The sequence below is a fragment of the Aquila chrysaetos genome, chromosome 24 (assembly GCF_900496995.4).
Source record: "Aquila chrysaetos chrysaetos chromosome 24, bAquChr1.4, whole genome shotgun sequence".
In the NCBI taxonomy this organism is placed as follows: domain Eukaryota; kingdom Metazoa; phylum Chordata; class Aves; order Accipitriformes; family Accipitridae; genus Aquila; species Aquila chrysaetos.
The window spans coordinates 5,316,046-5,343,508 of NC_044027.1; the positions used below are offsets into that span (position 1 = coordinate 5,316,046).

The following is a 27,463-nucleotide window of genomic DNA, read 5'->3' on the forward strand; positions in this document are numbered from 1 at the left end:
GCGGCGGCAGCGGCATGAGGAGGCGGCGCTGAGGAGGCGGCGGTAGCCGGAGCGGACGGAGCCGACATCTTGTGCCCTCCCCTCCCGCCGCCGGCTGGGTGAGCCCGTCCGCCCCAGGGGGGAGGGGAGGGGGGAGGGAGAAAGAGAGAATTTAAAAAAAAAAAAAAAAAAAAGGAAAGCCAAAAAAAAAAAAAAATACCCCCCAAAAAGGAGGCGGCGGCAACGGTGGAGACTGCCGCGGCGGCGGCGCGCTGAGGCGGCCAGGTAAAGCGCTGCGCGGGAGGCCGCGACACCCTTCCCTCAGGGGGTCTCTCCTCCCTCACACACCCCCGCGCCGGGGTCGCGGGAAGGTGACCGGGCGGGCGGGAAGGAGCCGGGGGAGGCCGGTTCGCCGCAGCCTGCGGGCTCCCCCCGCGCCCCCGCTCGATCCCCGCGCAGCGGGAGCGGCCCGCGGCCCCTCGCCGAGGAGGGGGCGGCGGCGGCGAGCGCCTGGGGAGGGGGAACGGACAGCGCCGTGTCAGCCGGGCCCCCCCCTTGCCGCCATCTTGGCCCCCCCTCTTCGCGGCTTCCGCGGGGGCCCCGCCCACCTTCTCCCACGCTATTGGCCCAGGCGGGGCTGAGCGCAGCCCCGTTTAGACCCGCAAAGCCTTACGTTGCTATTGGCGGTGGAGCTGGGATGGACGGCGGCCACAGCCAATAGACTTCTGGTGCTGCCTGCGCTCTCTCTCGCTCTCCCCCGCCCTGGTCCCTTTCTCCTTAGGGACTTTTTTCGCTCCGCGGGGGGCGGTGGGCCCGCCTGGGCAGGGCCCGGTGCTGAGGACCGGCGTAGCTCATCGCATGCACCCGCCGCGCCTTCTCCTCCCTCGGGAGCGGCATTATTTTTGTCCGGGTCCCTGCTGTGTCTTGACCCAGATCGCTGACTGCTGGCTGGAGCTCCCTGCAGGGATCCCGTGGCCCTAGCTGCACAGGGGAGCTCCTGAGAGGAGCTTATGGCATGTCGTGATTCCTTCAGAGTGCTGCTCAGGCCAGGCACAACTTGTGGCGTGTCATGGTTTCCTCAGATCGCTGCTGCTAAGGCCAGGCACAACTCCTGGTGTGTCATGGTTCCCTCAGAGCACTGCTGCTGAGGGCAGACGCAGCTTATGGCATGTTACGGTTCCCTCAGCTGCTGCTGAGGCCAGACACAGCTTGTGGTGCGTGGCGGTTCTCTCGGAGCACTGCTGAGGCCAGACACAGCTTGTGGCTTGCACGATCTGTTGCTGAGCCCAGACTTTACCTTAAACTTCATCCGCAGCCTGACATAATGGCTCGCACCCTCCCCACTCCGGAGGGTTTCCCCTCCTGCAGTGTGGTACATGTCCCGGTGTGTGCCGCAGCTTGACTTGATTACAGAAATATCAGGGGGTCGATAAAATTCTCTGTGTGTGCCAGGGCAGGCGCTGGGTTGACAGCTCTCCATGACTTCTGCTGAGCACCGACACACTTCATTGTAGGTGTCACCGTGGGCATGAGGAGCATAAACCCTCAGCAGATGTGTGGGGTGAATATGGGCCTGTGGAAAGCACAGACATGACAGGAACATGGAGGGACATCAGCGAGGGCGGCAGGAGCTTCGCCCAGCATTTTTAGTTGGCAAAAGAAAGGTGGAAAGGGGCCTGTGACTGTTCCAGGCTGTTTCTTTCATGTGGCATCCATTGCCTTTATGTTACGGACACGTTCCCTGAATAGCTCCATAGGTGTCTGTTCCCCACTGCGCAGGAAGGGGTTTTAAATCCCAGCAAACAGCAACAAGTGGCTGCCTGGAGCTGCGTGGCTGCCAGCATGGGATGGCAGTGAGGAGGAACGTCTCCAGACCTCACGTTTGACTTGGTGGCCCAGAGAGAGGCAGTTTCCGGTAATTCCGGAACCCAAACTTTTTAGGGCTGTATGAGCTGTAGCCAATGCTGATAATCACGGTGTGCCAAAATGGAACAAGAGCCATGTTGTTCCCATTTGCTGCTGCCCGCTGAGGTCTAGGTGGCCTTCTCCTTGCTCCAAATCACCGAAGCTCTTGATCGTCAAGGGACCTAGCTCTTCACTGGGATCCCCAAGCCATGCTGGAAAGGGCCAGGAAACTCCCCCAGCAGCACTGCCTTGAGCTCCAGCCTTGTGTCCTCTGCAGGTTAGCAAGGAAACCTGGTGCTGCAAAGAAAATCCTTGGTTGTTCAGCATGGGAAGGCTGGAAAGAAGGACTGCAGTGGAAAGGAGGGGTGGGAAGGAGACTGAAGTCTTCTGCAGTGTGAGAGGGTGCCTCTGACCCTTGGAAATGACCAGTGCAATGTTGCATGGATGTAAATCACGGCAACATTTAGCCCGCCCTTTAGGGGATTCACTTGTGCTGGATTTTCCAGGCTGTGTGTATAATAGGGGCCTGTATTATGATGTTGTTCGATATGTGGATCTCTAGCTTTTTTCGGTGGAGCTTTTGACCCCTTTGTAGTAAATTTAAGTCGCCTGATGATGGGCCTGGTTTTTTAGTCACCTTTTGCAGCCCCCCAGGCATCTCTGGCCCACAGGTGTGAAAGCTGCTGCTCAGGAGAATTGAACTGCTCCTGAGTGAACTCCTGGGGTAGAATTAAGTTATCCTCAGTGGCTTTGTGGGTTGTAGCTATGTTGTTTGCTCAGTTGTGCTCTCTAGGAACCTCACCCCCTGCTCCTGGCGCAATATCCAGCGGAAATGGATGATGGGAGGTTTTTGGAAAGCCTTGAGCACACTGTGGCGATGACTGTTTGAACTTTCTGCTTTCACATCAGCAGCTTTTGTCAATGGTGGGACAGAATCAGCATGGGCTGAAATAGCATTTGACCCTACTGAAGTCAAGTCTGTTTAGCATTTCAGCATGCATGGGTGCTGTTTGCGGAGGGATTCTTTTTTACCCATGGCTGGGAGGTGTTTTCAGGTGTGTCAAGAAGATCAGAACATTCCGAGATTGCTGCTTAGAAGTTTCTGTTGTTGCAGACAAGGTCGCAGTGTTCAGCTCAGTGTGTCTGAGTTCATTTCATTGCTGCTTTCAAGGTATTTTGGAGGTGGGTAGCTGTGTCTCTCCTAATATCCAGGTGCATGTCTTATCCCAGGCACTCAGCTCTCACTGGTAGCAATTTCCATGCTGTTTTAGATGCTTCTGCGTAGTGCTAAGTAATTGTGTGTTTTACAAATGGGTTGTTTTATGACAGTCGGTTGCTATAGTGGAAAGCCCACTTTGGGTAATTTCTCTAGACAATATACTGATTGTTTCACTAAAGCAACAGGAACCCCGTACCCTTGTTTTTCCTGTCAACAGGTAAAATAACCCTTCTTTCAGGTGCTTGTTTTGCTGAAATTTGCTCATCCCTCAGCACTCCCAGCAATTGGCTAACGCCAGGTCATGCTAATTGCTTTATCCTCCAATATCTTTTTTGCTCATATATCTTTTTGCCTCCAGTATCTTTTTTGCTCATACCTGCCTGGATTGTAAGACAGTTGTTTGTCAGCAGGATTTTCTAGTTTTTCCATTTGATGATCAAGTTGCCTTTATACCCTTACTTTAAAATTCTTTTTTTCCTACTGATTGAAACCATTGGAGCTCAGCTGGGACAAGTGCAGTTGGGTGTCTGCAGTCTGCTGATCAAGTGGCTGATTAGAGTTTTAAGAAAAAAGGTCCTGAAATTTGTGGTACCTATCTTTGCAGGTGGAAATTGTCATCTCACATTTTGCATCTGAAATTGAATTGTGCCTACAGGCTCAATCACTGTGGGTGTGCGTACTGAAACTGGCACCTGCAGCTTATTTCTGTGGATGCAAAGGAGAGTTTGGAAACTTTTCCCAAAGCCTGTTTGTTTCTTAGGACACATGTTGTATCATCGCTTAATCTTGTGGTTCACCAAGCCAGTACTTTCAAGAGAAACGTGTTGCTCCTGGAATTTGTTGCATCTTTCTGGAATAAGCTCAGGGTTTCTTGTAGGTCCTGGTCCTGCGAGGTGCTGCTTGCTCTGACCCACATGATTGAGGGTTTTTGGAGCTATGTCCTTCATAGAGCAGAAATAATGCAATGGCTAAGTAGGAATTATGAGTTTGCAGTGTGTTTTCTTGTCTGCGGGTCCCACAGAAAGGGGCTGACAGTGTGGATTGCTGTAAGGGTGAGGTGCTGATTCAGGCTTCTGCATAGCAACAGATAAGCTCTGGGCTGACTTATCTTCTCAGGGAGATTTTACATTTGCTTTTCTTTGTCTCCTCTCCCTCTTCCCTCAGCTTGTTTCTGCCCCAGCCCATTTCTTCCCATAACTCATGTTCCCATCCCTGACACTGCCCTCCTCACTTGCATTACTCACTTGGCTTCCTTTCCACTTTCCCTCTTCGCTGCCTCCCTCCTTCACCCTCAGATCGCCGGGCTCCTGCCTCCACGTCTCCATCCTCCCCCAGCTCATCTTGCCGGCTCCAGGCTTCTGCTCTGCTCCCCCTTGACGGGCACCTCCTTAATGTTAGAAGCCGACTCTCAAATGATTATCTGGGTTGCTGATTAGCAGTTTGTGAGGGCAGAGCTGGCTTGGGCTTTTCGTTAAGGCTCTGAGCAAATACCACAGCATTGCACAGTTCCTGGTGCGGTCTGGAAGCTGTCTTGCTGCTTTCCTGCTCGTACCCGCCTGCACCAGCAGAACCCCATGCAGAACCAGCTCAGGTGCCTGAACACGGATTGTGGCTCCAGAGGGGCTGACGCTGAGCTGAAACTAGTAAGTCCGTCTGGATCCATCCTGCTTGTTCCCATGCTCATTCCCCTTCACTTCCTCATGGATCCCACAAAAGAGCAGAAGGGATGCACATCTAGCACCCACTACGTTTCTCCATTCATCCTCTGGTTCTGTTTGGGCTTTTGTGACCCATTTTGCATGTTGGGAAGGACACGGTCCACTCAGTGCACACTGTCTGGAGAGGGCTGTAAGGAACAGCTATGTCTGCGAGAGAAGGGAAAGGAAAGCTGGAGGATGGTTTTTCATTACAGGATTTTTTCATCCACAGTGTGGGAAAGGAAGAAGTGGTGGTGGCAGCCCTGAGGTGGGAAACTTGGAGGAGCTCCCTCCTGGACTGAGGGAGCACTGCTAGTTTTCTCATATGGAGCTCAGTGACAAAAAAAATTGGGAACTGCTTTCATAGGACAGGAACAGTGCTTTCCTTTCCACCTGGAAAACATCCAGCACACTTTGTGTGCTACTGGGGATATAAAAAAAAGCCACAGGCAGAAGAACAGAGAAGAACTCCTTGGCTTGTGTGAACTTAGTATTTGAACAGTGCAAGCAGATGTGATAAGTGCTCTTTGAATTTTGGGGGATCTGAATGGTTTGCTGGGGTGGATGCACAGCAGAGTGTTTGGATGCTATGCTGTAAAATTAATTTGAGCTCTTCTCATCTGGTGTTATGGGGGGTATATACATCTCCTGACATGCAAATAGAGAAGGTTGGAGGGTGCTGTGCATTGCTCTGATACACATTGTAGGAAGTGGTTGATATATCCATTACCTGCTTGTATCTAAGAAGGTATAAAGACTCAGCAAGCCTGAAATTGCTGGAGTCTCCAGTAGCAATGTTGCTCTGTTGCAATGCTGAGTGAGTTTTTGAATCTGTGTTGCTCCTTGCTCATTTCCTTGGCTTACACTGTCCTCTATCCTGTTTTGTTACAGGGTCTCTGGACTGCAGCGATGAGGAAGCCTCGGAGGAGGTCCCGGCAGAACTTGGAGGGGAGGCGTTCTCCCTCGCCCTACAGCCTCAAGTGCTCACCAACTCGGGAGACACTGACATACGCTCAGGCCCAGCGGATCGTGGAGGTAGATATTGATGGGCGGCTTCATCGCATCAGCATCTACGATCCCCTAAAAATCATCACAGAGGATGAGCTGACTGCCCAGGACATCACAGAGTGCAACAGCAACAAGGAAAACAGCGAGCAGCCCCTTTTCCCATCCAAATCTAAGAAAACACCTTCCAAAGGCAAGAAGAAAGAGTCCTGCTCCAAATATGCACCAGGGACATCTTTACACTTACCCCAGCCCAACTTCCGCGTGGTGGACTCCTTCAGCCAGCCAGATGCCCCTCCTCTCCCTGCCGCCTACTACCGGTACATTGAAAAGCCCCCTGAGGACCTCGATGTAGAGGTGGAGTATGACATGGATGAGGAGGATCTGGCATGGCTGGAAATGGTCAATGAGAAGAGAAGGGATGATGGTTATGGGACAGTTTCTGCTGACACTTTTGAGCTGCTGGTGGATCGGTTGGAAAAGGAGTCGTACCTCGAGAGCCGGAACAACGGGGGTCAGCAGTCCCTCATCGATGAGGATGCCTTCTGCTGTGTCTGCATGGATGATGAGTGTCACAACAGCAATGTCATCCTGTTCTGTGATATCTGCAATCTGGCCGTGCACCAGGAGTGTTATGGCGTGCCCTATATCCCTGAGGGGCAGTGGCTTTGCCGCTGCTGCTTACAGTCCCCTTCTCGCCCTGTGGATTGTGTCCTTTGCCCAAACAAAGGTGGAGCCTTCAAGCAGACCAGCGATGGCCGCTGGGCTCACGTGGTTTGTGCCATCTGGATCCCAGAGGTCTGCTTTGCAAACACTGTGTTCCTGGAGCCCATCGAGGGGATAAATAACATCCCCCCGGCTCGGTGGAAGCTCACATGCTATATCTGCAAGCAGAAGGGCATGGGAGCTGCTATCCAATGCCACAAGGTGAACTGTTACACTGCCTTCCACGTCACCTGTGCCCAGCGGGCTGGTCTCTTCATGAAGATCGAACCCATGAGGGAGACCAGCATCAACGGCACAACATTCACCGTGCGCAAGACTGCCTATTGCGAGAGTCATTCCCCACCTGGGACAGTGAAAAAAGGGTCTCCAGCTGCTAGCGTTGAGAGGCAGGAGGACACCGTGAAGGAGGAGGGAGAGGAGGAAGCCAATTCTGGCCCTCCCAAAGGGTCTCTGAAAAAGAACCAAGTGAAATTGAAGCAGAAGATCAAAAAGGAGCCTGGTGATGTGACCGATGGGCATTTGTCTGTGCCCATGGTGACAGTCACACAAATCCCCTCTTACAGGTGAGTGTTGCAGGTTTAGGGAAGGAGTTGGATAGCTGGAGCTGGACAGGGTCTGTTTTGAGGACTTGGTCCCTCTCGTTGTTGACCTTGGAAAACACTGAATCTTCTTCAGTCAAGACCTAGCAATAACTGTGTTCAAACAGTGCTCTGCAGAATCATTCCTGACCAGTGTTCTTCCATGTGAGCATTGCGGCACGCTGTGGTTTCCCTGCTTTGCCGAGCAGCCGTCCCAAACTGTTGTGTAATGCAGAATCCGTGGGGGTCTCTAACGGCAAACACTCGTCTAGCATCTGAATTCACATAGATGGCTGTGAAGGTGTTTTTAAAATACTTCAGGCATTACAGGTTGGCAGGCAGATAGGGGTCATCCCACCATTAACATTTTTTTTTAATCTCCTCATTTCATAGTTTCTTAATTCCTCCTTTTATTACAGAGCATGTCAAACCTGTCAGTGTTGCAAGCACCTTTGAATTTGGCTGTGTATTTTTTTCTCCCAGCTCTCTCTCATGCAGAACTAGGTAGTGCTGAGTTTTCGTTTGGTGCCTGAGGAAGTGTGGTGATGTGTCACTGGTATTTTAACAGATAAGCTTTGGAAAACTGCTGATAAGGCACCATGTATAATCTAACGAATGGTTTGAAAAGATTAAAATAGGTGATACGTTATTCTTGGACTCCCATCAAGTTAGTTTCCGAGACTCCAGCTTAATAACATCACACTTAAATGGGCCCCTGGAAAGTTCTTGACACTGAAAGTAGTTTTGAAATTAAGGCTTGGAGTCGAATTGATGATTGCATAGTTTGACCGTGCTGTGGCAAGTCCTTGGTGAGAACCTCCATCTGAGCTGGTACTAATACAGGGATATGTTGTGAAAAGTAGGCACATATGTCTTCATGGTGGGGAGATCCCAGATGTACCAGTTGCATGCGTAGTTCAGAGTGTGCATTGACAGAACACTGCGAAGCTTTGTTGGGAAATCTGATGGTATCACCAGGGTCTGCAGAGTCACGATTTCTTTGCAGTTGGCTCCATGACACCTCTTTGCTTCCTTCAGGCTGAACAAAATCTGCAGTGGCCTCTCCTTCCAGAGGAAGAACCAGTTCATGCAGAGGCTCCACAACTACTGGCTGCTGAAGCGGCAAGCGAGGAACGGGGTGCCCCTGATCCGGCGCCTGCACTCGCACCTCCAGTCCCAGAGGAACGCAGAGCAGGTACTGGTCCCTAGCTGAACCCGCATGGGAGGATGGAGAGCTTGCATTCTGGGGGGAGAAGCACTTGATGTGCGGCTGGGAAGGGGAATGAGGGTGAAAAGATCAGAGGTTGACCTGATTTAAGTCTCTTCTGGTCTCCTCTTGGTATGCTCACGCCTGAAGAGCTGAGTTAGTGTTTCAGTGGGATATCCATCGTGCCACTAGTATTGGTGTTGATGAGCCAGCAGGTAAGAGTTTTTCCCCTGAGTCAGGAGACCCAGGATTGTGCAAGGGTGTGATGGGCCCTTGGTGGACTGATCTCTTAGCTGAATCCTAAAACCACGTTCCTCATGAGTGATTAAAGATCCCCTCCTCAGGAAAATGGGTGTTAGCTCCAGAGTCCTGGCCAAATTCCAGTTTGGGTCATTCTTCCTGCAGCTTCAATTTCCGACCCTCCCATGCACATTCATATGGAAGTTTAGACATAATCATCAGCACTGCACTCCTTTGCTTCCTCCTCTGAGCTGGCATCCAGAGTTGCTCGATCTTGATGATATTAAACGGCAGTGCCTTTGGCATGAGAAGTAGTTGGTGAAGTAACAAAGCCAGTCAGACTCTACCCTCTAACGTAGCCTGTCAGTAGGTATCGTGCACGTTGTGCATGTATATTTTTACTGTAGTTGGAGGAATTTATAGGCTTTTGGTTTGCATGAAGACTGCTCTGGATGATTAATAAAACAAATATTTCCCACTCATCAGTCTGGAGCTTGGGAAAGTGCAGCATTTCCTTGGTGTATTAAGTTGGCAATTTACCGTAAGTAAGTTCTTAAGAACAAATGTCCTATAAATATAAACCATCAAGATCTTGTGAAGCAATTGTCCTCTCCTGGCAATCAGGCAAAAGTGTATGCACTTCAGCTATATCCTCAAAACCATTTAAAAAGCTACAGATTTAGGAGTGGAAGGATGATTGCGTTGCGAAGCCACTGAACTGTGTCTTGGAAGGTGTGAGCTCATCTCCCAGCGTTGGCTGTTCCTTTGTGTTTTGGCGAATCTCTTTCCATGGCTCTACTTCTTATTGGTTACAAAGAGGATAATAATAGCTCTTTTCTCCCATGCTTTTGCTCGCCTTGCCTTTGTACTGTAAACGCTTTGGGCTGCCTCTTCGATGCACAGCGGCCAACAGAAAAATTTCCAGCCTCTGTAACGAACTTGGATATAAAAGCAGGGAGGGTGTAAATGAGCATGCACTGAAGCATGTTCCCAGAGTGTAGCTACAGTATGATTTAGGCCTAACTTCACAGATAACATAAAATCCAGAAAGGCTGATGTTGTGTTTGTTAGACAGCTAAATGCTGTAGGAAGGAGTGGACATAGTCTGAACAAGAGACAAGTAGACAGGAGGAAGACTATGAGGGCAATTCACAGGGGATGCCTAGAAAGAGGAGGAAATGCAGGAAGCAAGTCGTGTTTTTCATCTCACACCACTGCTACGTCTTACAGAAGGAGCAGGATGAGAAGACCAGTGCAGTGAAGGAAGAGCTGAAGTACTGGCAAAAACTGCGGCATGACTTGGAGAGGGCACGGCTGCTCATCGAGCTGATCCGTAAGAGGGAAAAACTCAAACGGGAGCAGGTAGGTAGTTTTGGCTGTCAAGTTGCTGCACTTAGCTTCGGTCCCATGCAAACACTGTGCTGCAGGAGGCAGAGGAGGAACATGACAGTTTTTCTTTAGCCTTTTCCTCTTTTCATAGCGTATGACTGTTGGATGTGCAGAGCACATCTCTCTCTGTGTCAGCCACAGGCTCGCACTGCTCAGCCTCTGCCCTCAAAACCAGGGCTGGGCTGCAGAGTGCTGGAAAAATGTATTTGCATAACTAACTGTGGATTTGATTCCTGACCTACAGCACCCCTTCTATTTCTGGGCATGGACCAAGTGTTTTGCCGAGTAGAAGTTAGATCTCCTTTAGATTTAATAAATGATTATTTCAGGAGTTTGGTAACACCTACTCCAGAGAGAGTTCTAAATCACAATTCTGCTCTTCATTTCTGAAGCTAAAAATTCCTGTGCTTTGCCCTCTAAGTACATTTTTTAGAAGAAAAAGTTTTAAGATGGAGACCATTTACTGAATTTTCCAATTTCTTCTTTGATCTGTGCGCAATTATCCAAAGTTGCACCAGTTAAGGTTGCTTCCCATGCTTGCCAGCTTTGCCTGTTGAGGGTCTTTGCTTGCCATACCTGGTTGGTTGCTGCAGCGACAATTGTGGTGTCTGGCATGAGTATCTTCAAGGACAACTTCATGAAAGACTCGCCCTGTGCACAGTGAGCCTGTACATGTGGCCTCAGGCATTGCCTGGGTGCTCTCAGGCTGTCTGCAGGGAGCCAGGCAGAGGGAAAGCGGCATCCTCTGTGATCACAGCTCATCTGCAAACTAATTTTTTGTGGCCAGAAACTGCCCACAGCTTTTCTGGAGTCCTTTTGATGCCAGCACTGGTTCATTTGCTGCATTGTCCTTGATTTACAGCAGTGGCTCAGTCCTCCTTGCTGTGTGGACGTATTTTAGGTAGGAGGATCAAAAAAAAGATCACTCTTGGGCTTTGTTTGCTTTTGGTATCTTGATATATCCCTATCACAGTTGGCTAAGTCCATAAAAGCTTGTTGAAACTATGGTGTGCTTTATAAAAGGATAAGATATCACAGAAAACTGTATCTAGTTTGAGCTCTATTCCAGCCCAGCTTTTAGGTGAGTGGAGAAGGATGCTCCAGAGTCCTGAGTCTTTGTGCGGCTTCTTTCCTGTTTTGGCGGAAGAGTGTGATCTTTACGTCTGTCTTCATTCATTCTCTTAGTGATACTGTCTTGTTGCTTAGCACATCAAATACAGTTTGCTTTGTGTAAACAGACTTGCTTTCCTTTGCTACTGAAGTGGTTGATTTAATGACATAATGAGGGATTATAAGATCAAAGAAATGAAAATGTTAAAGGAGAAATAAATACTTCTATCCTGTTCCAGTCTCCTTTGAATAGTTTCAGTGTAAGAGTTCAAACCAGTGCTACAACTTGTTTGCTTGAAATCAGGCAGTATTAGAGACTTCATAAAAGATGTCAGAAACTGTATTAGGAATTTGCAGACATCTAACCACTGTTGTTGTTTGGCTCCTGCCTTGAAGTGTGAGAGCTTATATCTTAAACTTTGTTTATGCTCTCATCTAATTATGGATGTTGTTGTTCATGCGAACGCCTACATACTTTTAACTTTTGTATAGTGTTGCTAATTGGCATAATAATGTCTTGAGGCAGGGAGTTCTACAGGATAATTTACCAGGCATGAAAAGCTTCTTCCTGTTTTCATTTTTAGTTGTATTATCTTTTAATTTTCTGGGGTTTCCTCTTGTTTTGGCTTTATGGGATTGGATAAACAGGAGTTCCCTATACCAAAGGATCGGACTGTGCAGTTAGACTCTGCAAAGTGCCGTCTGCTAATGTGCATCCTACACGTGGAGAGGACAAGATGTTTGCCAGAAATTCTTCAGCAATGAGTCTACCAGGCTAGTGGTATGATGACCTGAGGTTTCTGCCACGGAGTAGAGCTGGGGTGATGATTCAGGAGAAACCAGAGGGAGACACCACTCGCATATCCTGTCTTCGATAAGTGCTCATCGCTGTTTTCCCATTCCCAGGTCAAGGTTCAGCAGGCTGCTATGGAGCTACAGCTGACCCCTTTCAATGTACTTCTGCGCACAACACTGGACCTGTTGCAGGAGAAGGATGCTGCCCAAATCTTCGCAGAGCCTGTTAACCTGAACGAGGCAAGTCTTTTTCCTAGAGGTGTCTAATGGGTTGTAGATGAGGTATTGCTGGGCAGAAGCTCATGTGCTGTCATAACCCTGGAAGCACAAACTACCTTGTCCCAAGCTGCTGGTGGACTAAAGAATATCTAAAGAGGACTCACAATGTGGGTATCCTGGGCCAAAAAAGGGTATTGTTTTCTGGAAGCTTCAGCACGTCTCAGACAAGTAATGTTTTGCAGAGCCAGGATGTGTCTGCCTTGACTGGGTGACACAGAAATGAACTGCTGGCACTGTCCCTTGCCAGTGGAAAGGGCATTAAGAGTGCTTGTGATGGATGCGCTCTAGTTGGCTAGTAAATGGTTTTTGTAATTGTACAGGTTTTATATGTTTAGGTTCCAGATTACCTGGAATTCATTTCCAACCCAATGGATTTTTCCACCATGAGGCGGAAGCTGGAGTCCCACCTGTACCGAACATTGGATGAGTTTGAGGAAGACTTTAACCTTATAGTTACCAACTGCATGAGGTATAATGCTAAAGACACGATTTTCCACCGAGCAGCTGTCCGGCTCAGAGACCTCGGAGGAGCGATATTGCGTCATGCACGGCGGCAGGCTGAAAACATCGGCTTTGACACTGATGTGGGGATTCACCTGCCTGAGTCACCCAAAACCGAGGACTTTTACCGCTTTTCTTGGGAGGATGGTGAGTGTTTATTAAGCTTTTTTTTTCGGGCAGATCATAACTGTGTTCTTTGTTCTGAGCATGTCACTCAGCCTGCATGGAAATCATAGCCATCATTCAGCATACAAGAATTTTCCTATCCGTGTATTTACCTAAGCGTATATCTAACTCCTTTAGAGCCTCAAAGAGCAGGATTTCAGGTGAGCCAGGCACTCCGAGCTAGGTGCAGCTTAGCTCCAGCTCTCCTAGTGCATGTCGGTCTCGGAAGAGCCTTGTAACTGCCCATGCTGTTTGATTTGTGCTATGGCTGTAGTACAAACTTGGTATTTTAAAGAACAGTGCAAAGGTGGATCTAGGATTTTTTGCTCAGAGGAAAGCTCATAATTTCATTGTAAATTGGCAAGGTGTAGAGCAACTGGGTTAGATGGAGTGCTGAGGACTGGGAGGGGGTGATGTGAGGTTAAGGTACTGCGACCCAAGCAGTCCTTCTAGCTGAGACTTTCCCTTCACAGCACAACCACATCCATTCCCACAGCCGTCTTGAGATGCAGCTCCAAAGCTTTGGTTGAATAACTTGGCTAAACTTAATACAGAATACTGCTGCTATCCAGCATGCAGAGCTTGCAGTCTGCCGTCCGATTCCTAAATGTTGCAACCCTCTTGGATGCAGACAGACAGTCTGTTATGAAATTTGTGTTGGTGTATGATAGCACGTCTCTCAGCTGTCTGCCCTGCTTCTGTGGATGCCAGCCCTTCAGCAGAGCCAGAGGAATGGCAAACATGTTATGTTTTGACCAGTTCTGTTTGTGGTGGGATTTTGTCATTTAATCTGGCAATAAAATAGGTTCCTGCCAAGGACCTGGACTGTGAGCTGTCTTGTGTGGGGTGCAGAGACATGTCCTTTCACTGTTGCCCTGGGACAGTAACGGGAGCTGGAGGACAGTGGAAGTTAAGTCAGCTGCTCTTTACGCAAAGGAAGGAAGTCCGAGCTCCAGGGTTAACAATTGCTAAATCCCCAAACTAAAGCAATTGGTTCATGGATACCATAAAAGTAAATGAGGCGTGGCAGTGGTCCCAAATGCTTCTTCAAGAAGCCTTACTCCTTCCCTTCACTGTTACAATCTCTTTTGATGCAGTGGATAACATCCTCCTCCCGGAGAACCGGGCTCACCTCTCCTTGGAGGCCCAGCTGAAGGAGCTGCTGGAGAAGCTAGACATGGTGAGCACCATGCGGTCCAGCGGCGCCCGGACACGACGCATCCGGCTCCTGAGACGGGAGATCAACTCCATTCGGCAGAAGCTGGCCCAGCAGCAGAACAAGACCATACCCAATGGGGAGCCTGTGCCGCGGGAAGAGGGGACAGATAAAACATCAAGGGAAGGGGACGAGGAAGGGGAGAAAGGTGAGAGGTTGCAGCAGGATTTTAGCTCCAGCTTTCTAGTACATGTCAACAGTCAAGACCTGCTGTTTCTCCTGTGTGTGGCCCTAGTGAAAGATGGGAGTGGCTGTTGGTAGTTCCGGGAGTAACTCTTTCTAAAATGTTCAAGCAGATTCTTTATTCCTTTAGCAGATGATGCCAAGCCCCCGCACCCTCCAACTCTGGAGCCCACAGGACCCGCACCCTCCCTCTCGGAGCTGGAGTCTCTGCAGGACCCTCCAACGCTCAAACCCATCAGTGAAAGCAAGTCCTTGAATCAGCTGCAGAAGAGAGTGATGTCGGACAGGGAACTCTTCGACAAGAAGGCACTGCAGCGGGAGAGCCAAGCCTTCCAGCGCCTGCTCAGTGACAACGGCCTGAACGGACTGGCCTTGCCACCTGCAGACACCCCTGCCAGCCCCCCCTTCAGCGGCGTGGGCCGACGGACATCTGTCCTTTTTAAAAAAGCTAAGAATGGGGTGAAGCTGCAAAGAGGCCTGGACTGCTCCCTGGAGAACGGGGAGGACCACAGGCAGAGTGGGCAGCTTTCACCTTCCCGCCCTGATGGGGAGCGACAAGCTCGGAAGCGGCCACAGAGCAGGACCTGCAGTGAGACTGATGGAGAAAAGTCGCCCAGGCAGGCAGGACAGAGAGGTAATTCCTTGGGATTTCTCTTCCTTCTGTACCCATGGAAACTGTGAGATGGGGCTGAGGGAGTGGGAATCCTGGGGCCGAGTAAAGACATCTGCATCCGAACTACTCAACTGAAACTCAGTTTATGCTTGAGGGAAGCGTAGTCTCCATAACCAGACGTGCCTGACGAAAGCTTCAACTCTTCCACAGATTTCTAAAAAAAGGCAGACAAGACATGTCTGTAATGAGTTGCACTTCTCCACTAACTCTACATGGAGTTTCTAGTAACTTGGTTGAGCTGTAGACACCTCCATTTTAAATATTTAAAGGTACCAAGATGAAGCCCAGCGAGGTCACAAATAATTCTTCCCTTTACCAGTCAGCAGGGCTACTGTAAGAGAGAGTTTGCCATTTTTTGTAGGGCAAGCCAACACGCCCATCTGCTTGCAAAGCTGTTGAATGGCCTGGTTGGAGACTCAGGCTCTCCAGTAAGGACTGAGAAGTGTTGGCATTCCTGCCCTCGTGGAATTGTTTGCCTTGGCTTGACCACTGTTAGGAGTGAGAGTTTCCTGCTGCAGAAATGGTACATTAGGTTGGAAGCGTGCAGTGGACCAGCAACACAGCACCCATGTAAGATGAGATGTTAAATGTTCCTTTTAAATCATCTGTACTCTCAGTTCTGGGATTTAGTTAAAATTAGTGGGAATACTGAGCAGGTTCCTTTTCAAATTAGATCTGCAAATGAGAATAAGCAGCAGAGATGAAATTTGGAAAAACACAAGGTGAAAAGGAACATCTGAGTTACAGCAATGTGATTTCTTTTTAATTCTGTGTTAACAACCATTGTGGGATAGTTCGCATCTGTAGGGCTTGACTTAGCCCATACCTCAAATATTGTCTTAAAGTTATTTGGCTGTCAGAAGATCACTAGCAAATCAAGAGTGGGAGGAAAGCAATTGAGTGTGGGGATTGACTTACTAGGACAGGTTAAAGGAAACACAAGTGGCTTCTCCAAAGAGTTGAGGGACTCACCGTCATCATCTGCCAGTAATTAAAGCAGAGGGGAGTTGCCCACAATGGATACAGGTCAGAATGAGAGGTTGAAGTTAAAAATGGAAAAATACAGTCAGGATGCTGGAAAATCACTGATAACTAGGCAGTGACATTTTTCCTCTGCTGAAGCAGCACTGGTGTTTTTTTCCTATGAGTTGCAGCACTGCTTTTGTGATTCAGCTCCTTCCACTGTTGCAGACACAATCGATTTCTCCTAACTGGAGGGAGTGTCTGGTGTGCCAAATTGTGTTACCACAGGAGCAGGTCAGCGTGATCGGGATTGTCAGAACAAGAGGTTTGCCAGAAATGTGCTCCTTTTGGCCATTCCGTATTTACAGCTGGAAAAACAATAGGGGCCTTGACATGAATTTGCCCTTTGTATGGTTGATGGGCTTTTGATGAGCCCACAGGGAACCTGGGGTTGGTGGGTCCCTGCATGGGGGAAAGCAGTGGTTATTTGCCTTCTTGTACCTGCTCTGGGCTCCAGGATGCTCTCGGGGGTCATTCCCTATCGAGTCCTGCCTGTCCCTGGTTGTGGGATCTTGTCTAAGCACAGAGGTGGTCCCAGCTCTCTCTGTAGGTATCCCTGTGGTGCACAGAGCAGGAAACCTGGCAGTGAAAGGAAGATTTCCAGCGCCGTTGGCTTCTGGGGCAAAGAAGTGAAATATTCCGCTTACAGCTACAGTGACATTTGTACCGGCCAGGGAGGAAGATGGTGGGGAGCCTTCTTCTACGGAGGGGGAATTTGCTTCCTCAGTGTCTGCTCTGTGCACTGGAAAATCTCATTTCGAAAAATTGAAGCAACGAATTTTTCCTAGAGCGGTTTTCTCTCAGCAAGGAACCTGTAACCCAATAAGCTATGGTTTTATATGCCTGCTTCTGTGGGCAGGGACCAGCCAGGCCCGGGGTGAGGCAGGGAGAAGTCCGTGGCAGTCAGTGTGAAGCCTCCACATCTTTTCCAAATACACTCGAAGCCAGATGAGCAAGTGGTTCATTTCCTGGCCTCTGGGCTTCCCTGGCAAGCTGGGTGCTGCGTGGACCTCTCCTATACCATCCCTGGGCACTGCTCCAGCACTTACTTCTTCAGAGACAGCCTAATTTTTCATGTGTTAGGGGTAGAAATAACTTTTATTATTCACCTTTTGGTTGCAGCTGAGTCTTGGGAACTCAGTGCAGAATTTCCCTCTCTGGTCGAAGTACTTGGCATCTTTGTGGCTGGCAGTCATGGGACAGTGACCTTACCTGAGCCTTGGTAGCATCTCTGTGTGTTGCTGCTGCTTCTTTGGGCTGATTTCCATTTGTCTCCTTGGCAGGAGTGACTAACGGCTTTGCGAAGCACGCAGAAAGCGGCTCTGACTCTGAGTGCAGCTCCGGCCTGGGTGGTGGACTGGTGTTTGAAGCCTGCAGGTAAGTGGCCTGCACGAAACTGTTCCCCAGAACACCTTCTGTGTCTGGATTAATCTGCCTGGTTTTATTGTTCGACTTCTTTGTTTCAAACCCAACCCAAATTGTTACTTATTTTCTGTGTTGACCCTAAAGACAAAAAGCTTCTCAGGTTTCATCCTGTCCTCTTAAGCTATAGGTCCCAAACGCAGTGCTTGATTTTTCAAGCAAATGGGTATCTGTTACACTTCTGTTTTTCAGTGCACACACGTCCTCTCTGCTGATGCTTACCTTCTTGCAGTTCTTGAGAGCCAAAGCTAGAAAAACCGTGAACTCAAATGTCCAGTTCAGCACTGCAGGTGAAGCTTAACTTCTACCGCCTACTGAATTGCTGCTTTCTTCCTCTCAGAGGTTTAAAAGCAGAACTGGGCACTTCAAACAGGACTGAACAGTCTTAAAGCAAATATCTGTCATCTTCTGGTCAGATGCAGTAGGCATATGTGGGTACCATATCCATTTTCTGGTCTTATCTACCTGTCCAGCCCTCCTAACACCGACTCAAGTCATTTCACAGCCCTTTTACTGCATGCTAAAACCTATATTATGCTTATATTATGCCATTATATCATATTATATTATGTCTGTGTGTGTTGTGAGTGGCAGGCTGAGGACATTTAACCTTGATGGGTGAGATTGTCCCGGACAGGCAGAAGCAAGACTTTCTTAGTTGATAGTAATATTTTCAGTGCCTTGAACATATCATTGCCCTCTGCTTGTCTTTGATGACCCTGAGGGTGATGACCCATCACTAGAGAAATATGTTCAGACATTTTATGCTTCCTCCCAATGCATGTGCTCAGTAAGTCCTGTAAGATTTCAAGCTTGCAATGTCAGTTGGGCACTTAAAGCTCCCCATGCACACCCATTCTCAGGACTGAAGCTACAGTTTAAAACTATTAGCTGCGTAACAAATTATTCTGCAGCAGGGTTGAATCCCAGGAGCATTTTTCAAATGAAAACTTCACTCTGCTATGCAGAGTGATCCTAAATGTTAGCTGTCAAAAGAGGTGTATAATTTTGCAGTTGTAGCTAAGGTTTGATTAGTGTTTCCATTATAAATCTGTTTGCAAAGGCTTTCGTGCTCATGACAAGGGGCAAGGCCCTGGGTTTGGAGGAGCAATTTTGGTGCGAGGGCTTTTCCCTGCAGCAGAGTGATCCCACCTCAACAGTGAGGTTCTGGGCAGCCCAAAGGAAGCACGTGTTGCCGCCGTAAATTATCTCTCTTAGCACATGCTGAGCCCCTTGGAGGCGTAGGACCTCCAGCTCCTCTCTGAGATGGGACACCCACCCAGTTCTTCATCTCTCCCCTCTTCTCTGGGCTGTGTGCCCAAATCTTCAGCTCAGTCATTGCCTTTTCTGTAAGCTGGATGCTACCGTGACCCCCGTGCAGATCTCACAAGAAGCTTTTGCAATAAACTTATCGTAAGCCGAGGAGCTGCACCGAAGGGAACAAAAAGGAGAGACCTGGACTCACGCATAGTTGCAGTGTCATTTAAATGAGGGCCCTTGAGTCATGTAGAAATGCTTCATGGGGTGAGGATACTCTCAGAACAGGACCGGGAGCCAGAAACTCACCTTTAAACCATGTCTTGGCTTTATGGCCCCAGCTTATTTGCCTCCGTTTCCCCATCTATAAGTGAGGGAGACAAATCTGAATTCACAGGGGAGCGTGGGGACTTGTTAGTTGATGTTTGTATAGTACTTTGAAGATGAAAAGTGCGGTGTAAGTGCTTATTACAATAATTGCAAGCAATTCACATAGCAAAAATTACATTACAGCTATGTGACACCCACAAAACAAGGAATTAAAAACAAGCTGATGTCTCATGGATAACTTCTACAATTATTCTATTTAGGAACAGCTCCATTTACTGCTATTTCTGCACTCTTTCTTTTTGAGCACCAAATTCACTCAGAATGTGCTTGGTTATTAGAAAACTGTAAATAAAAAAAAAGAAAGAATTACAGTAAGTGAAAAAATATGATTGCTTGAGGTGGAGATAGTCCATTTTCTGAAATGTTTGGAGTAATGAGGTGAAAGGATGTTCAGGACATGGGCTGATAGAGTCCAATTGCATATATGCTTTCCAACATGAAGTCTTTGCTGGGTTTCTTCCTCATGTTCATAGCTTGGTTTCCACTAAGCCGCTTTCGTTGCTCATGGCAAAGCTGGCGTGATGTCCAGCGTACTTGCACCAGAAGAGGCATATTGATGACATTTTGCTCGAGTATTCAGTGTTCTTTTCATGTCAAGGGTGCACCAGTACAGTAATTTTGCAGTATTTTAAACAGAGCTGAGGAATCAATTTACTTGGCTTTGTTTTCAAGGGCAATCTGTTTTCTCCTAATACCTAATTTTCCATATCTTTCTAATAGTGGTTTGATGCCTCCCAAGCGAAGTCGAGGGAAGCCAGCTCTTTCTCGGGTGCCCTTTTTGGAAGGTGTGAATGGAGACTCTGATTACAGCAGCTCAGGTGAGAATGGCTGTACAGCACACCCTGCTCCCATCCCACCACACCGTAGGGCTGACATCCATCTGAACCAGAGGGAGCAGTTCTCAATGCACGCCGGGAACCAGCCCTGCACAAACTATCCACGTTGTATGATCAGGCTGCTGACCTGCCCATGTGTTACCAGCTTTGTTACAAATTTACGTTACTGCATAAAAGGTTTTTGCTGATTGCCTGTGCCCTGTGTTCCCCTTGGATTGGTGCTTTCTGTAGGTCTGGTGTGTGTAATGTGCCTGGCACTGCTTTCTCCTGTTTTGGGACTAGTCCTCTTTAGTGACACTGCAATACAAACAGTAAATCATAATTATAAGAGGGGTCTCTCTGGAGATGACTTCATAGCTGTTCCCTCTTGTATTGCTATCATTGCTTTCAAGGTCTTTGTAACAAAGTCATCTTTGTCAGACTGTGCTGTACATCAGTAAAATTAAGTCACACTCCCCTAATACTACTCAAGGCACTACACCAATCTTCCAGCGCTCACACGACCAGATTCTTGTCTTTCTTACGGTGTGTTAATAATAGAGTTATTGCAGGTTTATGCTGAAATCAGAGTTCAGCTTTGACTCCCTGATATGCCTGTGCCCTTCTGTACAGCTCCTGTGCGCTGGCTCCTGTCTCCCTGGGAACCGTTATTATCCTGGACCCCATGTGCTCAGCAATCTGCTTTGGAGATAAGCTTACAGAGCGGGGCTGGTACTGGGAGAATTAGAATCAGTGGGACAATTCTGTGTTTGAGAACATCAATTCATTAATGGAAGAATACATCTGGAATGCAATAGTAGAGAAGCATATCAGATCCATCTTGGCAGGGTGCTCATTTGGGTTGTACTCAGCATTTTCTAGATTCATTTTGACTTCTGGTAAAGCCAGTGTTTGACCATTCCCCGTCCCCCCCCGCTCCCCGAGCAAGCACTACTTGCTGTAAAATTCACATTAATGAAAATTACTCCTTTTCCAGGATCAGGAGCTGGCAGGTTAGTTATTCATGTCTTGAATGGATCTTTTGCAATACTTCTAACTTAAGTTTGAAAAATTTGATGGCTAATACACTTCTGTCAACTAGAACCAGGCATTTCCTGCAGAGATCAAATAGCCCCAAAGTATATAGTATCAGAATTGTCTAGATATTTGTATTTAGGAGGAATAAAAAGGGGCTCTCTGAACAGTGGTCCAAATTAATCTCAGATATAGCTTCATCAGTTCCATTGAGGATGGATTTGGGCTGGTGGAGCCTAATGGACCAAATTCATCTCTTGTATACCCATTTGATTTCAGTGATATAGCAGCTATTCACTTCAGAACTGAATTTGATTAATATTTCCATATTGCAGAGCTCATCTGAAGCTATGTGCACGCATAGACTTAGACCCATGATTTAGGAGACTGTGGCATTATCTTAATGTGGAATGTGACTGTGTTGACAGAGCATAAAGAAGGCTGGACATTCACCGTGGCCAGGCTGGATCTCACTGCATGTTAAATTTTATCATAAACTTACTACAGATGAGATGTGTGTCTTATCACCTCTGGTTTGGATACCCAATGCATATAAGTACAAACAATAAGTGGCTTTCCATTTTGCTCTAGATCTTTATTGAGAGAAATGGTTTGGAATTGTGCGTATGTGCACACAGTAATGATTAGATGTATGCTTTTGTGTGATGAATAGCAGGACAATAGGTTTGTTGTTAAAAAAAAAAAAAAAAAAGGTGAAATTCCAGATTTCTGCTTGCCGCAGAAGCAAATAGGTTAAAAAATTAAAACAAAAATATTGTCAGTATGTTTTAAGTATAACAGTAGTTCATCTGTTTTAGCTAATTGCTACTGAGACAGTGCAGACCATCATGCCTGGGTTAGATGACGGTGTGGTTTCTTGTGTTATCATAACCCCTTTGCTAGTAATTGCCCTCCTAAGCCATGTCTCCTTCTGTCCCTTAGGCAGGACTCTCCTGATGTCCTTTGAGAGTCAGGCTGAGCTGGAGCCCTTGGAGCTTGTGTGGGCCAAATGCCGTGGCTATCCCTCCTACCCTGCCTTGGTAAGTACCCCATTGCTCTCTCGCAGCCTGTACCTGCAGCGCAGGTAGTCCAGGACACAGTGCTAGTGTGCAGTGTAACCAGACAGAAAAGGAAAACTTCCCGAAATCATGCAATATGTGCTTTTTTTTTTTTTCTTTCCCCTTTGCACAGTTAATTTTCCCTGTGCTCAATGTTTCAGAGCATTGCAGAGGATTCATAAAACATTGGTCTCTCGGTGCCAGGGATAGGAGGAGATCTTTCCTCTCCTCTCCTGTTCACTCTGCAGGTATGGGGAAAGTAATCAGTACTGTTGGCATGAGAAGACCTAAATTTTGTAAGGGCAGGCACCAGGTTCCACTGGTGTCTAACTGCCCCCGCATTTTCCTATATAGTGAGTACATCTCCACATACAGGTGCCCAACTGGCCTTGTGATGTATATATCCTCTTGCAATAACCATATGTTTGATTTAAATATGAGAATATATGCATGTGTTTGCACCTAGTCCTTTGAATGATATTTCCTTAATATTTATCCGTCTTTGGATATTTGACTATTAACATGAAAGCCATAAACCTGGCTTCAGTGAGCATCGTGCTTGGTTCCAAAGCAAGACATGACATGCAGCTGTTGCTAGGAAGTGCCAGTACCACTGCAGGCTTTTAAGTGCTTGTTAAGTTATCAACAGAGATTGCTGAAGTAAGTATATAAGTAAGAACATAAGATAAGCTGACTATGGTTTGTTGTTTCTGCTAGTTTTAAATATATCCCTTGAGATGTGGCTCTTCCTGCCATCTCTGCTCCACGTAATTTCTGCATGGCTGCAGCCATCCCCTTAAGTACCTTTATGGTTGGGATCGTTAAGACAGACAGCGCTTGTGACTGCTGAGGAATTGTAGCAAGTGTAGTCATCATGGAAATTATACAGGTCTCTACATCCAAGCAGCAGAGCTGTGAAACCGGGCGTAAGCTGACACAGCATGTATGCCTGGCCATGGCTGAGCACAATTCTGATGCTGTCAAAAAGGGCAGATTCTGCTAAAAGAGTGACCCTCATCCATGCTCTTACTCTAAGTGGGAGGCCAGAGGAGGGAACAGCTATGGATCTGCTAGCTGTGTTGGCCAGCCAAAGTACTTTTAGATCGTCATGTGGCTACAGCCAAAGTTAAACTATGCTTAGCATGGCTTTAAACACTGAGATTGCCCCCCAAAAAGGTATTTTTTTTTTATAGCAATCTGTTGCTGTGGTAAAGTGTCTTAATAAATTCCTACAGCTTGCCAATGTCAAAGCCAAGCTGCTTTTTCAAGCCCTTAGGAGCCAAGATCAGGAGGCAAAGAAGAGAAGACTGAGTATTGCATCCACCCTTTGCTGTTTCGTTCTCCTCCTGTGGTCACATAGCACAAATGTTGGACGTTGACATTTCTGCTTTATATGGGAGAATCGATCCATCTGTTGTTACTTCTCTCCAAAATGACTATAGTCTGCGTTCCCCTAGCCTGATAAAGCTGGCACTGCATGTCGACTCTCTCAAAATATTGGGCCTGATTCTGATCGAATAGCAGTATAAATCTGAGCAATGCTGCTGAAGTCAACTGAATTGCACCAGAATGGAGCTGTTGTAAAATTGCATTATGCCTGCTGAGTACAGCAATGGTGTTACACTTACTGTATGAGGTTGGAGTGAGGGAGGGAAATCCTTTGCTGAACACAACAATACTGAGTTTGTACTAAATTACCAGTTAGTCTAAATGCATCTACATCCACACAGAACCACATACTTAGATCCTTTCCCTTTTTTAAGATCAGGTGCTTGGCTTTTGGACTGACTGGTGTCCCTTCCACAGGGGAAGCCTTGAGGGCAGGAGAATTCTTTAAAAGGAGCTGCTGAGACAGAACAAGCAATTTTGCTTATCTATCCTAAGTAGATTTTAATTGCCTAGCTTGGATAGACTGAAAGAACAGAAAAAAAAAAAAAGGCATTCTCTGCAGTATTTGAAAGGTTTTGTGCTTAAATATCCTTTCCCTGTGTCACTAGATAATCGATCCCAAGATGCCACGCGAGGGTTTGCTCCACAATGGAGTCCCCATCCCAGTCCCACCCATGGATGTGTTGAAGTTGGGGGAGCAGAGGCAGACAGAGGCAGGAGAAAAGCTCTTCCTTGTCCTTTTCTTTGACAACAGGAGAACCTGGTGAGTGTGTGCAGACAGGCGGGGGCCTGTGGCGAGTGTTGTGGCAGAGAGGGAAGATTCAACGTAATCTTTGGTATATGGGAGCATACAGGGATTATGATGATGATGATGTTATATGTAAATTGGAGAATTTAAACACGCAGCAGTCAAGAAGAGTCTAAATAAGGAAGCCAGCCTGCTTTCCCTGCCCAAGAGTGCAACACCTGACTGCTTCCCTTCCACGGTGAACAGCCCAGCATCCTTCACCCAGGGGTCACATCACCACAAAAATACTGAGGCACATGAAGAGCCAATTTAGTAGTCAAAATCTGCAGGAAATTAGAGAGAACATTTGACTTTAAAACACCAGCAGACTGAGCAGCCAGTTCCACTGCTGCACAAAAGATTTGCCAAAAATCTCCAGGGTAACATTTTCAAAATGCTGGGTTTATTCCATATTTAGACTTGCCTGATTTTTCATAGGTGCCGAGGACCTGCAGTTTTCAAATCAAGATACTTGTTTAAGATGGAAAATGTAGGTGTAAGCACCTGATTCAGGGCAAGTGAAGTATCTCAAGGCCTTTTACTGCTCTGCCTCAGACAGACTGAATCTGCTGATTTTAGTATCAGTGGCTGACCATGCTCACACAGTAACAATAACCCAGCCAGATATAATAAGACACAAACCACTAAAGTGCCTTAAAAATAAGCAATAAGGCTTTGAAATCCATGTATGAAACAATGGGAAACTTGCAGAATTGGAGAATTATGCTGGAAGAGGCGAGTCCCCACAATGAGGCGGGCAGCTGCATGCTGAACCTGCTGGATTATTTAACCAGCAAATGCCACATGGGAACATGAACCAAGCAAATAAATTGTCACACGGGAGGCAATACCTGTGTGCAGCTGGGATCACAGATCCAAAGAGTTTATGCTGCGGACAAAGCGGATGCTGGGCCATTGGGGTGTACATGGGAATGGAGGAGGGAACAGGCTTGCCTCTTCTGATGCTGCCTCTATAAAATAAGATACCAAAAGTTTAAAAAGGAGCCTTGTACTACTTTGAGAGCCCTTCTTCTCCTTAGTCTCCTGGGGAAGGTCTTTGCTGGCATCCCTGGAAGAGCAGGGAACTACGAGATCAGGGAAGGGTGAGGGGCTGGAGGAAGGACGTGAACGTGGCGTGGAGGCTGTGTCATGGCTGGAGGGAAGGTGCATCACGGGGAGAGAGCAGAGCCAAACACACAGTGGGGTAAAGCAGCAAGGGGGAGTGTTTCCCCCTACATTTTGGGGCTGCTGCAGTGTTTTATGCAGTCTAAAGAGATGGAGGCAAGGTGCAATGCAGGCAAAGGAAAAGCATGTGCTGTCTTCTAGGGAAGCTGAGAAGGGGACCTCGTTTGCATCACTTGATGAGTATGTTTGTGTCCTCTGGGGAAAAGGGGTGCCAAGGGACACACTCCTGAGGCTTTTTATCAGTACACTGCATTGTTTCACTGTCCCTGATTACCAAAACCACTTGATACAGAGCTTGTTCTTCGAAGAAGTACTAACGATTTTTAGTGGAAAATCAATGGCAGTGCCATGCTTCCTGTTGCTGTAGTCATCAGTTTTGAAAAATCTAAATCCAAATTTGTAATTGAAACTACCTTCCCAATAAAAATCAGCATTTCCTTGGCTTTTTCCTGCTCTTGTTGAAGACAAGCTCTGGTGGATGTTTACACTCTTAAGTGGCCACTTAGAGCCTTGTTTGCAGTTTGTGGGAGGCTAAGGCGCCTCAGGAAAGTCCTAAAAACCCCTCTAAGTGCCAGATCCAAATTCTGCTGACTTCAGTGATGCTGCAGACGGGTCACAAAGACTGAAATCGGTCCATTGTCTTTGTGGTGAAGATAAGCTGAGCTGCCCTGGGTTGCCCATGTTGGCTGGCTGGGAGATGCATTAAACTGTGGTAGCAGTGGCTGAGCTTGAACTCCTGGGGGCTGGACTTTGTTAGGAAAGACAGATGGCATGTTTCTGGGTGTGCTAGTTAACCTGGGCTAATGACTGCACAATAAAAACTTGCTATAGACAAAGCACTTGCAATTTAAGTCATCAGTTAGTTGGGGTCAACCTGGGGTTGGGTTGTGTCTACTGGAAGCTGCCTGTTTCTGGATGATACTCAGATAGTTTTACCCACCCAAACCCTGATGCTTACAGTCTCTTGGAACATGGCAGAGCTTTCTCGGGGATAAAAACTTAGTTTCCACCATGGAAGTCCCTGTATTTGCTGCTCTGTGGAACACAAGAGTTTCCAAGTTTCCCCTGGAGCTCCAAGGATCATTGAAAGCCTTGAGTAAGGACTCCAAGGAGAGATAAAACTATGCTCATGCAAGAAGGCATTTTGCCGACAAGTGGTTCTTCCGTGTCAAATGCAGGCATTTAAACATTTGTAGCATCATTATGGGGTGTTAACTATAAGCAAATAGATCACATGAGCATAGCTGCTCCTGAGGACGAGATGACAACCAGTGACTAATTGCTGCTGAGACACGTGGGGAATGCTTGAGGAGCTGGAGTACTTGGCCATGTCTTGGAAATTCTTAGGACAAACTCCTTGGCCTGTAGCAGCATTGCAGTGGGTATGAGAGCCAGGCACATCAGAGCAGTCAGCCTCCTGCAGAGAGCTCAGGTGTACCATTGCAAGGACAAGAGGCCTCCAGGTGTTTGCTCTTCTTTCCCCGTTTCCCCTCTTCATGCCCTCAGTGATGGGGCTTTCTATTGCAGGCAGTGGCTTCCACGTGACAAAGTCTATCCCCTCGGCGTGGATGACACAGTGGACAAGTTAAAGATGATGGAAGGACGAAAAACCAGCATCCGCAAGTCTGTGCAGGTGGCATACGACCGAGCCATGATTCACATGAGCCGCGTGCGGGGAGATCATCCCTTTGTTACATCCAATTATCTGTAAGGGGTCGGGGTGGCCGGTCCTCCTTTTCCTCCAGACCCCGCACTCTCTGCGTCGGCAGAGCGGACCGTCTTGTGCACTGACCGGCCAGGGGATGCTGTTCCCAGCAGCTGTCAGCACTCCTGGAAGTACCCTGAAATGTGCCAAAAAGCCTGTCCAGCTTCTTTCTGAATGTGTCTTGCTGAAGAGCTGGCAGGAGATGAAATGTATAGTCTACAGGGCCAGGAGTAAGGTAGTTAGGAAAAGCTGCCAGGTGACGGGAGCCAAGGTGAGCTGATGCAGTGACCAGAGCACAGCTCTCGGATGTTCGGACCTCATGCACCCTCCCTCGCCCCTGCCTTCCCCGTGCCGCCGGGGTTTTTAAGTCATCAGCCAGCCCAAGTAATTCCCAGGAACCCGTCACCACTGTAACTGAACCAGGATCCTTTATGGAAATCCCAACTGGACTTTATTGTGCCAAATTTACCCTAACCATCATTGGCCTTTTCATTTTTTTAAATGACATTGATTGTCCCATCACATTAAAC

At 47.6% G+C, this 27,463-nt stretch overlaps 1 protein-coding gene across 7 annotated transcripts; it reads left to right on the forward strand.

Moving 5' to 3' along the window:
- On the forward strand, nucleotides 1–27,462 carry BRPF3 (bromodomain and PHD finger containing 3). Of its 7 annotated transcripts, none has more exons than XM_029999472.2 (13): nucleotides 1–98; nucleotides 5,692–7,094; nucleotides 8,148–8,304; nucleotides 9,787–9,918; nucleotides 11,962–12,090; nucleotides 12,465–12,777; nucleotides 13,893–14,159; nucleotides 14,325–14,828; nucleotides 17,174–17,267; nucleotides 19,680–19,777; nucleotides 21,752–21,849; nucleotides 23,865–24,019; nucleotides 26,756–27,462. In XM_029999472.2, the coding sequence occupies exons 2-13, from the start codon at nucleotides 5,710–5,712 to the stop codon at nucleotides 26,937–26,939; spliced, it is 3,516 nt and encodes a 1,171-aa protein (XP_029855332.1). In that variant the 5' UTR covers nucleotides 1–98; nucleotides 5,692–5,709; the 3' UTR covers nucleotides 26,940–27,462. The 7 variants fall into 7 exon arrangements, with proteins under 7 accessions (XP_029855332.1, XP_029855330.1, XP_040975597.1 ...); XM_029999470.2 differs by having other exon boundaries at nucleotides 53–264; XM_029999468.1 differs by lacking the exon at nucleotides 1–98 and adding an exon at nucleotides 4,725–4,746.
- The last annotated feature ends 1 nt before the right edge of the window (nucleotide 27,463 follows it).

Excerpts from the sequence above, each read along its gene's own strand:
- BRPF3 (XM_029999472.2), top strand. The coding sequence starts at position 5,710 with ATGAGGAAGCCTCGGAGGAGGTCCCGGCAGAACTTGGAGGGGAGGCGT. Across the intron at positions 14,829-17,173 it reads CAGGCAGGCAGGACAGAGAG|GAGTGACTAACGGCTTTGCG; the intron begins GTAATTCCTTGG and ends TCTCCTTGGCAG. Across the intron at positions 19,778-21,751 it reads CTCTGATTACAGCAGCTCAG|GCAGGACTCTCCTGATGTCC; the intron begins GTGAGAATGGCT and ends TCTGTCCCTTAG.